Source organism: Sorex araneus, chromosome 1 (genome assembly GCF_027595985.1).
Source record: "Sorex araneus isolate mSorAra2 chromosome 1, mSorAra2.pri, whole genome shotgun sequence".
Classification (NCBI taxonomy): Eukaryota; Metazoa; Chordata; class Mammalia; order Eulipotyphla; family Soricidae; genus Sorex; species Sorex araneus.
This window is the reverse complement of record NC_073302.1, coordinates 33,539,164-33,551,422: the sequence shown is the minus strand read 5'-3', so window position 1 is coordinate 33,551,422 and position 12,259 is coordinate 33,539,164. Positions and strand designations below refer to the sequence as shown.

At 41.4% G+C, this 12,259-nt stretch overlaps 1 protein-coding gene across 1 annotated transcript in view; it reads left to right on the top strand.

Annotated features, from left to right (window-relative positions):
• The window catches only part of TMEFF1 (transmembrane protein with EGF like and two follistatin like domains 1), a 98,360-nt gene that overhangs the window by 32,757 nt on the left and 53,344 nt on the right, over positions 1-12,259 (top strand). The window contains exons 3-4 of the mRNA XM_055123570.1: positions 3,454-3,583; positions 9,513-9,539. Coding sequence (XP_054979545.1) covers positions 3,454-3,583; positions 9,513-9,539 — 157 coding nt within the window. The remainder of the gene's footprint in view (positions 1-3,453; positions 3,584-9,512; positions 9,540-12,259) is intronic.

The window sequence follows — 12,259 nt, the reverse complement described above, 5'->3', positions numbered from 1 at the left end:
ACTAAGGCGAGGGCGTTCAGGGAGAAGTCTTTTCCCCCAGAAATAGTGGCAGTAACCGAAGGTCCTAACCTTAGGTTAATTAGTGCCTTAGTTAGAAATAATTTGTTAAAATTGCCCTGGAAACAGACGAAGCAGCAGGAGCAGACACTCCTCCCATCTCATGCTGTCTCTGTGGTATGTGATTGCTTGATTAAATTTCAGATAGCTTACACTATTTACTCACTGCCACCAATTATTTGGTGTAAAATCTGAGCGTTTGTAAGGGGTCATAGGTCTTCTAGTTATTATTAGCTATGACCAGCCAAAGTGCTAAGTCACTGGAGACTCAGGAATGATAGTAAGCAGCCAGATTTTGAGGATTTCTCATAACCCTGATATGAATGTCAAAATTGAATTTCTGTTACTTAATCGTTGTGGCAGTTTTATTAGGTAGATACCATTATCACCACTCCACAGATGTGAGGAATACTAAGGCCTCTGGTGCCAGCCCATCATTCTATTGTCACATAGATAGTGGAGCTAGGCTTTGAACTGAAGCAGTTGACTTTAGGCCTCTTAACTCTAAATGAGGGGGCTTATTAATTAATTTTTAAAGTTTTGTTTTTGAGCCACACCTGACTGTGTTCACAGGGCTCTGCACTCAGATCACTCCTGGCAGAGCTCGGGGTGGGGGGGCGTCGTATGAGGTCCCAGGGACCTACTCTGTTTTGTGGAACCATCTTTTCTAGTGTAATACATACCTACTCCTTAGAATGGTTGGAGAGATAGTCTAGTGGGTAGGGTGCTTGCTTTGTAAACAGTCAACCTGGTTTTGATTTCCCGTCATCCCATAGAGTTCTCCGACTCCCTCCAGGAGTGATCCCTGAGCATAAAGCCAGGAATAAGCCCTGAGCACTGCTGAGTGTAGCCCCCAAACAAACAAAGAAACCACCTTCCCATAACACACAAAAGAATCCATCTGCTAAATGACAGCAGAACAGCCTCCCATCCCTAGGGGGCGATAGTGGCATGTTTGGAGCTCAACTTTAGAAAAAGCGTTTGTTGAGTATGGACTTGGACTGACATGTCCATTGATTTAGCACATAGCTTGGAACCCTGCTCTCTTTTTTAGATTATGTACTGTAGAATTGCAAAGTAACAGACGTCATACAAGTTACTATGTACAACTAAGGGATTGAGAAGGAATGTGATGTATGAGAAATTGGAGAAACATAGCAAAGAGTTTCTAAAGTAAAATTAAAAAAAATTACTTTTCCCTTTATTTAAGCATTGTGGTTTGCAAAGTTGTTTATATTTATATTTGTATATTTGTTACATTTAATATTTATATTTGTTACATTTAATGTTCCAACACCAGTCTTACCACCACTGTGACCTTTCCTCTACCATTGTCCCCATTTTTCCCAACCACCCCCCAGGCCTACTCCCTTAGCAGACACAAAATAATTTATTTCCTATTGCTTGTTACAACTAAATGGCTAGTGACATTTTCCCAAAAAATACTTAAGTGGAATAAAATTTGTGAAAATGGTTATATCTCACCGTGGGGTCATCGAGTCCTGAGGGTTTACGAAGCTGTTGGTTGCTAGTTGAGCTTCTGTGTTATTGTTAGTGGAGTATAGTTGACGTCTCTGGTTTTTTTTTTTTTTTTTTTTTGGGTCACACCTGGCGATGCACAGGGGTTACTCCTGGCTCTTCACTCAGGAATTACCCCTGGCGGTGCTCAGGGGACCATATGGGATGCTGGGATTAGAACCGGGGTCGGCCGTGTGCAAGGCAAACGCCCTACCCGCTGTGCTATCTCTCCAGCCCCTAGTTGACGTCTCTGTTCCTTTCCCATCAAATTTGGTGTGTCCCTACTGGGATGTCAACGTTGTGGAATTTGGAGATGTCCAGATCCATTGCCTCATGGTCGGTCTAGAAACGTCAGGATCTGTAGAGGCGGCTGATGAGTTGACGGAGCAGAAGCTGTCGGGTGTGGACATGGCTGCCGGGGATTCTGAAAGGAAGGGGACCTTGGCAGAGGCTGCCTGCCCACACTCTGAGAAGACCCCGGACTTTTCATTCTGGAAACTGGTGTACTTGGAATTTTTGTGCCTTGGTGTCTCTGTAGAGGTTGGCTGTAAAGCAGTGTAGTTGGGCGGTTGGCACGGCAGCAGCTATGCGGTGTGGGTGCGGCTGCTGTGGCGACAGTAGGGAGGGGACTCAGCTCACCTCCCTCCTGAGGCCACCTCGGAGTTTTCATTCAGCAGAATGAATACATTCTTGTATATGTATAAGTTATGACATATGTCTAAGTTATTATATATGCTATGTAGTATATGATTATTGTTAATAGTGATATATAGCTATGTATGTATATAGAGTTCATGCCTTTGGGGGAACTTTGCATCTCTTTACCTTACGGTTTGATTATTAAAAATAAGATTTGGTCAGGAAGTGGTAGGGGTTATATTTTAAGCTTTTTTGATTGTGGGACTAGGGGAGAGAAAAAGGTAAATAGCCATAGTGGTATCTAGAAATATTCTTTCTTGCTTTCTTGCTTTCTTTATTTTTTGCCCACCTGTCCTCTCTCTCTCCCTCCCTCCCTCTCCCTCCCTCCCTCCCTCCCTCCCTCCCTCCTTCCTTCCTTCCTTCCTTCCTTCCTTCCTTCCTTCCTTCCTTCCTTCCTTCCTTCCTTCCTTCCTTCCTTCCTTCCTTCCTTCTTTCCTCCCTCCCTCCCTCTCTCCCTCCTTCCTTCCTTCCTTCCTTCCTTCCTTCCTTCCTTCCTTCCTTCCTTCCTTCCTTCCTTCCTTCCTTCCTTCCTTCCTTCCTTCCTTCCTTTCTTCCTGCCTGCCTGCCTTCCTGCTTGCCTTCCCGCCTGCCTTCCTGCCTTCCCGCCTTCCCACCTTCCTCATCCAGCTGTTCTCCGAAATCACTCCTGGAAGTGCTCATGGGACCATATCTGGTGCCAGGAATCAGCCCATCTGGTCACTCGCATGGAAGATGCCCTGCCCATTCTACTATTTTTCCAGCCCTTGTTTATATGACTGTCAATACAGATAACCATGTATTTTTTGTCTTTTATTTAGCACATTGGGACTTTGCATACTAGAGATATATATCATTATATTGATAATGAATTTTGACAATAATAAAATGAAATATAGGCTTTACAAACATTGCCAAGAATTTCCTTTACATTTTTTGTCTCATGGATCTTTATAGCAAGCAAATGAATTAAATAGGATAGGGATTTTCACTTTCATTTTATGGATAGTTGATAGTCACTTTCATTATGGATGTGAAAAAAGTATGAGAAAGTAGCATAATTTGTATTTTAAACCAAATAAGAGAGCAAACTATTGTATAGTAGAAGTGTGTCATAATAATATGATGTTACATTCATGCATATGAAATGAACTATTAATATTCATGCCTAGTTCTGAGAATTTATTTTTGTTTCTTTTGCAGTGCCATACAAATTACATTCCCGTCTGTGGATCAAACGGGGACACTTATCAAAATGAATGCTTTCTCCGAAGGGCTGCTTGTAAGCACCAGAAAGAGATAACAGTAGTTGCAAGAGGACCATGCTACTCTGGTACGTAGCTATTCTTCTGAATAGATGTTAGAAATGTTTCCACCCTCTCTTCTAAAAGGATAGGATCAGTGGTAATTGCAAGGAAAGTGGGAAACTTATTTTTCTCTCATTTGACTTTTTTTTTCAACCCCAAGTGGTTTCTACTGATTGTGTTACTTCTCAGCAGAGTTTTAATATTTAATGCCTTCTTAGTAGAGCATCTTTTGCCTAATAGCTTGACTATTCGGTGGAATAAGATTGGGTTGAGGGGGCTGGAGCAATAGCACAGCGGGTAGGGCGTTTGCCTTAAAAGGCCAACCTGGGTTCTTATCCCAGCATCCCATATGGTACCCTGAGCACTGCCAAAGGTAATTCCTGAGTGCAGAGCCAGGAATAACCCCTGTGCATCGCCGGGTGTGACCCCCCTCCCCCCAAAAGAAAGCAAAAAAAAAAGATTGGGTTGAGAGGGCTGTAGAAAGAATGCAGGAGGTAAGTTGCTTTCCTTGCATATGACAGCCTGATTTAAATCCCTGCCATCCCAAGCATTTACAGGGGTCAGTTCTGAGCACAGCCAGAAACTGGCAGAAAATTGCTCATTCCTGGGTGTGGCATGACCCCCTCTATCCTCTACAGAGAAAGATAATGGGGTGGGAGATGATAGGAGGATGATGGTCCATTCTATGTATAGAAATCTATTAGGAGCATTTCACAAAATGTTGATTAAAGATCTTTGCTTTATACATACACCTTTCTTTTGGATTTTGAGCCATGCCAACAGTGATCAGGGGTTATTCCTGGCTCTGCACTCAGTGATCATTCCTGGTGGTTCTTGGGGAACCGTATGGTATGACGGTGCCTTACCTGCTGCTATATGTTTAGCCATAGCTCTTTGCTTTTATGGCTTTCCTTTTCAATTTTTCAACCCCTGCTATCCACTTCCAGTAATTTTAATTTACTTTTTCTTTTCCCCTTCCTGATTGGCAGTGGTTGATTTTGGAAGGCATTAATGTTTGTTACATACTTGCCTTTGCATTTCAGGGCAGGGATGCAGGTGAAGCATTGTAATTATAGTGTGACAGTTAGTGGTAAATGTGGAAGTTATACTAATGTGATCTACTTTATTTCCTTTATTTTTCTATTATAGTGCTCAGAAAATTTGGTTTTACGAAAGTGAAGATTTTAGCAGGCTAGCTACAAACTTACAAAGCACAGCCTCCAAACTGTCCTCACTTTGACACTAATTATAAGTTTAGGAGTTTCCTCTTAATCACCTTCAAGTTCAGTAATTTGCTAGGATGACTCATAGAACTCCAGAAAGCAATTAGATGTCCATGGTTATGATTTATTACAGGGGGAGTTTACAAATGAAGAGATGCACAGGGCAGCCTGGGAGGATCTAGACATGGAGCTTATGGTTGTTACCTCTCTGTGGAGTCATACGAGCATACTCCTCCTGACGGAAACATAGTAGTAACATGGACTATTATTACCAGGGAGTGTGCTCAGGCCTGAATTCAGTCTTCATGGGGCTCAGTTATAGAAGCACAATTGATTGATTGATTTGTCCATATGGTTTTTGCTTAAACTCCAGGTGCTCAAGGCAGACACCTCCTACAGTGGTCTGCACCTTTCTAAAATAAGAAAGCTGGGGCTGGAGCGATTGTGCAGCTGGTAGGGCATTTGCCTTGCACACGGCCAATCCAGGTTCGATTCCCAGCATCCCAGATGGTCCCCTGAGCACCGCCAGGAGTAATTCCTGAATGCAAAGCCAGGAGTAACCGCTGAGCATCGCTGGGTGTGAACCAAAGAGCCAAACAATTAAAAAACAAATAAAAATAAAATAAGAAACTTCCATCAGATGTGAAATTGATAGCCTCCCAGACATGAGGCAGAGCCGAAACTGGGCCTGGACTGCTCTAATTAGGTGCTTGGTGCAGTTATGGCTTTAGCCAATAGACTAGCATTTGATGTTCTTTTTATTTTTTGCTTTTTGGGTCACACCCAGCGATGCTCAGGGGTTACTCCTGGCTTTCCGCTCAGGAATTACTCCTAGCGGTGCTTGGGGGATCATCTGGGATGCTGGGGATCGAACCCGGGTTGGCCATGTGCAAGGCAAACGCCCTACCCGCTGTACAATCACTCCAGCCCATGATGTTCTTTTGTGGGGGGAAAGTAGAGGTCTCTATGCAGCAGTGCTCTGGGCTCAAACCTGGTCCTCTCACATCAAAGTATGTTCTATAACCCTTTGAGCTACTTTCCTAGCCTTTAAATGTATTGCACTTCACAGAATTGATTTAGAAACTAAAAAGGAATATGGAGATTTTTTACTCCTTAAAATTAAATTATGCATCATTTATGAGGACTTGTGTTTAAGGCATCAACTGCTCTGCACAGGATTGAACGTGAAGCATTAGGGTCTGAGTGGTAGATCAGAAAGAGCCCCACAGCGGGGTTAAAAGCACTGGCTTTAAGTAACTCCAGCTCTTATTTCCTATATGGTTTTGGACAAGTCATTTAGCTTCTCTTAGCCCTAATTTCCTAAATTGTTGGAGGGAACTCATCTCCTGAGCTTAGTTATTAGATGAGGACGTTATGAAAGCTAAGCTACTTTGATTTTTAGTATTTGCTGCGTGGCCAGTGTTTTTCATGTCAGTTGGTCCTATTTCGTGTGCTAGAAATAACGTTTCTTTTTTGCTTACTTGAAAACTCCTTTGTTAAACTTTTAAGAGTGACTTTTAGCCTTTTATCTTTTGTGAGTTTTTTTCTTCCATGGCATCTCCTGGCAGAGGTGGTTCACACCTTGTGCTTATCTCTATGTGTATATCATATTGTATTTTATATGACACATCTGTCTGTAGTCAGATCAGTCATTTCTCAGCAGGAAGGCAGGGCGTCCTGCCAAAGGAGGTATATTCAGCCCCAAGCTGGCAGGGGTTCTGTGGGCTGGGAAAGATGTGGGTACTGTGAAAATATAATCTAAAGAAGAGGTTACCTCATTATTAGTCACATCATTTATTTAGGAATTTTAATTGAAATGAAAGGATGGTGTGAAGCATTATATTTATTAAAGTTGTATGTGGGTTGAAAAGGAGTATCTCGTGCATTGGGGCTGTATATCTCAATCTGTTTTTAGTATTTGCCATATTGTTTAGCACATCATATGCATCCAATCAATGTATATAGACTAGATGGAAAGAGGGAGTATTTTTCTAAGTGTTAAAATAAAAGGAATTTTAAAAAAATTTATTTATTTTAATTTTTAAAATTTTATTCTTTAATTAGTGAATCACCATGGGGGTACAGATACAGATTCACACATTTTCGAGCTTGTTTTTCCCTCATACAATGTTCGCAAACACATCCTCCACCAGAGCCCATTCTCCACCACCAATAAACCCAGTATCCTTCTCACCCCTCAATCCCATCTCCCCCGCACCCCACTAAAAGGAATGTTTTTGAGTTCCCGTATTTTCTTTTTTCACCCTCTTTTATTTTGACTGGGAGTCACACATGGTGTTATTCAGGGGCTACTCCCAAGTTCAGTGCTCGGGAGCCAGTTCTGGCAGTACATGATGCTAGAGACGGAATTTGAGCCTCCTGTGTGCATGGCATGCACTCCATCCCCGTGAGCTGTTTCCTTAGCCCTATTACTTCTCTTTTTTTTTTCTTTCTTTCTTTTTTTTTTTTTTGGTTTTTGGGTCATGCCCGGCGATGCACAGGGGTTACTCCTGGCTCTTCACTCAGGAATTACCCCTGGCAGTGCTCAGGGGACCATATGGGATGCTGCGATTAGAACCCGGGTCGGCCTCGTGCAAGGCAAACGCCCTACCTGCTGTGCTATCACTCCAGCCCCACTTCTCTTTTTTCTGCTCTTACACTCTTTCTTTTTTTCTTTCCTTACTTAGAGAAGGTAATTTTCTTTCTTTCTTTCTTTTTTTTTTGCTTTTTGGGTCACACTCAGTGATGCTCAGGGGTTACTCCTGGCTTTGCACTCAGGAATTATCCTGGTGGTGCTCGGGGGACCATATGGGATGCTGGGAAATGAACCTGGGTCGGCCGCGTGCAAGGCAAATGCCCTACCCGCTGTGCTATTGCTCCAGCCCCAGAGAAGGTAATTTTCTTGACCTGATACATCAAAATGGAATGCAGTGGATTTTTTTTTTTTTCTTTTCGGGTCATACCCGGCGATACACAGGGATTACTCCTGGCTCATGCACTCAGGAATTACTCCCTAGCGGTGCTTGGGGGACCATATGGGATGCTGGGAATTGAACCTGGGTCAGCCGAGTGCAAGGCAAACGTTCTACCCGCTGTGCTACTGCTCCAGCCCCGTGGAATATTCCTTATTTTAAAAAGTTGAAGATTTTGCTAGGGGTTCTGCATCAAATATGTACTTAAGTTTTCCCCCGTTTCTGCTGTATCTGAGAACGTGATTAAGATTTGAATGGACTTGAATGGATGGATATAAGTCTGTTTTGGGTGTTATCTCCCTCTCAAGATACCTCTTTGAAGAACTAGAATGTGCTCTCTAAGCTGTCTTCTTCCTTGGAAAGTTCTGGAGAAAGTGGCAAACGTTTACTTGTCTCTCTTGTCTTTTACAGCTCTGGGCTGATGCTATTAAGGCATATGTTCTCTTTGCCTCATGCCTTGTGCTCTGTGTCTTTTTAGCACTAGATAATTGTTTTGTATTGATAATAATTTAGACTGCCTTCTTGCTGGTAACTTTGAGGAGGGAGAGGATTTAATATTCACTTCTTACAATTTCTAGTCTATACTTTGGATTTCTTGTAGTTAATTTCATCAGGAATATGAAAAATCTTAACTTCCAAACCTTGGGGACCTTTCTTACCTTTTGGCTTTTCAGATTTCATTGTTTTTTTGAGCAGGACCCAAAGTTCTCTTCCTCCATTTCTAATAAAAGTCACTTATTCATTATTCCTCTCAAGCTTTAACAAAATTAAAAGTTTCTTCTACCTTTTAAATGTGTTAGTCAAAATGATTTTTTTAGTCATTGACTTTATGGTATTTATTGGTCGTTATTCTGTACAAGGCATCTGGATATTTCCTGAATGGGCTACAAAGATACATGAGGTTTGAAAGATTATGTGTCCAGGGAATTTATATTTGAAGAAAATACAAAATAAGTACTGAAGAATTAACTGCTCAGGGCGAGGGGATGGCTCAGAGGACTGGAAGTGAATGTTTTACTTACAGGACCCCTGGGTTCTATCCATGACACCATATGGTTGGCCTCCTGACTCCCTGCCACCACCTCCTGCCCCAGCATGGCAGGGAGAGACTCCCAAGCGCCTTGTTGGGAATGACCTTGACCACTCCAGAGTGTGGCCAAAAAAAAAAAAGAATTAAAAAAAAAACCAGCAAAAACCCAAAACCCAAACCCAAACCCAAAACAAAATAAAAACCGAAAAACAAATAAAGAAATGAAATTGTTGAGGTTGTTTTTTTTTTTAAGAGGAAAGAGCTAAATGAGAATATTTTTCACAGTTTATAAAAGTTTACAATTTTTTTTTCTTTTTGGGTCACACCCAGCAATGCTCTGGGGTTACTCCTGGCTCTGCGCTCAGGAATTACTCCTGGCGGTGCTCAGGGGACCACATGGGATGCTGGGGATTGAACCTGGCTTGGCTGTATGCAAGGCCAACGCCCTACCAGCTGTACTATTGCTCTGGCCCAGTTTTTTTTTTTTTTTTTTTTTTAATTCTTGCTCAGGGCTTACTCTTCGCTCTGTGCTCAGGGATCCCTCCTTGTAGGATTTGTGCGGACCATATGAGGTGCTGGCGACTGAAATTTAGTCGCAAGCAAGGCAAGTGCCCTGCCTGCTGTACTATCTCTTACCCTACAGTTTGAGTTTTGATAGAAAAGTTTGCTATTTGATAAATGATGTTTCCAGGAAAAATGTTTCATATTCATTCTTTATTTTTCTTCTCAGATAATGGCTCTGGATCTGGAGATGGAGGTAAGTTTCAAGTACCTCTTAAGGAAAGTTCTGTTCTCTAAATTGTTTTAAAAACAGCCCTATTGAGGTAGAACTGGTATAGTATTTCATTTATGTGTCTAAAATGTCCAATTCACCATCTTTTATTGAATTTACACATCTGTGAATATACTATCAGTCATTACCCCAGAAACTCTGTGCTACTCTTAGCCATCACCCCAACTTCTAATCCCCGTTAATCCCAGGGCTTCTTTCATGCAGTTATTTTTGATTATGGGTTCATTGCCTATGAACCTATAAAGTAGAAGTGATATAGTGCTTATAATAGTGAAATTGTATCAAAGTGCCTTAGTATTATCCCTTTTGGTTTTATCTCGACCAGAGCATTTGTAACTTTCTCCCCGCTGCTTACATATTTTTACTCCTAGAGTATTTTCAATATACAGGATTTTTTTTTTTTGCTTTTTGGGTCACACCTGGCAATGCACAGGGGTTAATCCTGGTCATGAACTCAGGAATTACTCTTGGCGATGCTTGGGGGACCATATGGGATGCTGGGAATGGAACCCGGGTCAGCCGCGTGCAAGGCAAACGCCCTACCCGCTGTGCTATCACTCCAGCCTCCAATATACAGGATGAAATATTTTTAGAATCACGCACAGCAAAGAGAAGACTTGAGAATAATGAGAGGAATCTCAAGCTTAAACCCATTAAAATTTTAAGCTTGGTATAAACTTGAGACTTATCATTCTTGGAAATGAGAATGATAAGTCTATTATATAGTCTAATGGGGCTATAATTCTTAGTTGAGTATCCACTACATGCAGAATAATGTTTGAGGTACTACAGGAATACTGTAAAAGAAGTTTTTTTTAATTAAAAATTTTATTTATTTTTGCTTTTGGGGTCACACCTGGCGATGCTCAGGGGTTACTCCTGGCTCTTGCATTCAAGAATAACTCCTGGCAATGCTTGGGAGACCATAAGGGTCTCGAAGCTGGGTTGAATGCGTGCAAGGCAGATGACATATCCTCTGCACTATCACTCCAGCCCCTGTAAAAGAAAATTTATTCCAGTAAATGTCATACTTACACAATGAAAAATAGTTGGAAGACTCTTTCAGTGCTTGGAAATGTTATCCAGACCTTTACATTTCATATATTCCCCAAATTTCAGATTTGGAAGAATCTTTAATGATCACCTGGAGAATAGAATAGTCATGGGGAAGATTTAGGAATGATGGATTTTAGCTTTAAAAAGAAAAATTAAAGCTGTCCAACAATAGAATTTGATGAAAGAACATTTTCAGTTAAAAGTTTTATGACCACATATGAAGGGCAGCACATTAATTCTAGACCTTAGAGCTGGGAAGGATTACAAGGGACATGTAATCTAGCCCATATAATCAAATACTTAGGAAATCATCATTGCTCCTCTGAAAGGAAGTGGAAGTTGACATCAGGATTTGCTCTTACGGAACAAGTGCTAGATAGCTTCCTAACTGTGTGGGTTTACTTTCTTTTAGGGCACATAAGTTATAAAGCGTTAGTGGTTTGCTCAGATTTATAGACAAATTTCAGTGAACTCTTGGAGGCTGAATGATTTCTAAATTTGATAATGTTTCTGCGGCCCTGGAAATGCTTAAGAAGGATTATGGCCCTGAAAATCTATTTTGGAGTATTTGTGAGAATTTGAGGGAGGATTCTTGCTTATACTGTAGGTCCATACCCCATACTGGAAGTTTGGGTGTATTACCAGACCAGCATATTAGATCTTTGTACTTTACTTTTAACACCTTTACTGATTGTCACTGCCCAGATAAGCTGCTCTTTTCCAAATCAAAATGGGAAATGCTTGTGCAAACATCCCTCAGTTGGCCTTAGAATCAGTCTCCCTGCTTAGTTTATGATTAGTGGGGTGAGCTCTACTCTAGTCAAAACCCACAGGGGCTGGAGCGATAACACAGTGGGTAGGGCATTTGCCTTGTGCGCGACAGACCTGGGTTCAATTCCCAGCATCCCATATGGTCCCCGGAGCACTTCCATGAGTAATTCCTGAGTGCAGAGCCAGGAGTAACCCCTTTGCATTGTTGGATGTGACCCAAAAAGAAAAAAAAGAGACCCACAAATGTAGGGTCTCCTTAAATAGGGCTGTGAATTGAGTTGTACCTCTTGGGAATTTACTTTTTATTTTTTTGTCTCACATAGTCAGAAATACAGGTGAAAAATTGATGAGAGGAAGGTAACGGTTATATAGTAAATTCTCAGTGTCGTTCAGAATATCTTGGAAACTCATATGCACAAAGACTTCTAATGGAAGCAGCTACCCAGATAATATAACTCCCTCCATATCAGCTAGAATCCTTTCTCTCCATCACTTATGAAGAAATGATGTTGAATAAGTTGTTATACAAGCACCTGCTATACTCTGTCATGTTTAGTCACTTGCCTAACCAGTTTTGCACAAGCTGCTTCAGTAGGTAGACTCAAGGCTAAATTTGTTGCTTACTGACCCCCACCTCCTGTTTAGTATTCTGTGGTGATTCTTTTAAAAGCAATTAGTTATCAAAACTGACTGTTGTTCCCTGTACACAGTTTCAAGGATTATTTTGCTAGCATCAATGCTTGTTTATATCACAGAATAATGCTGGACATGCTATTGACTGCATTTCGGAACTCAAGCATTGGACATTTTTGGAACTCACTTTTCTCAAGAGCTTGGAATCACTTCCCCCAGAAATA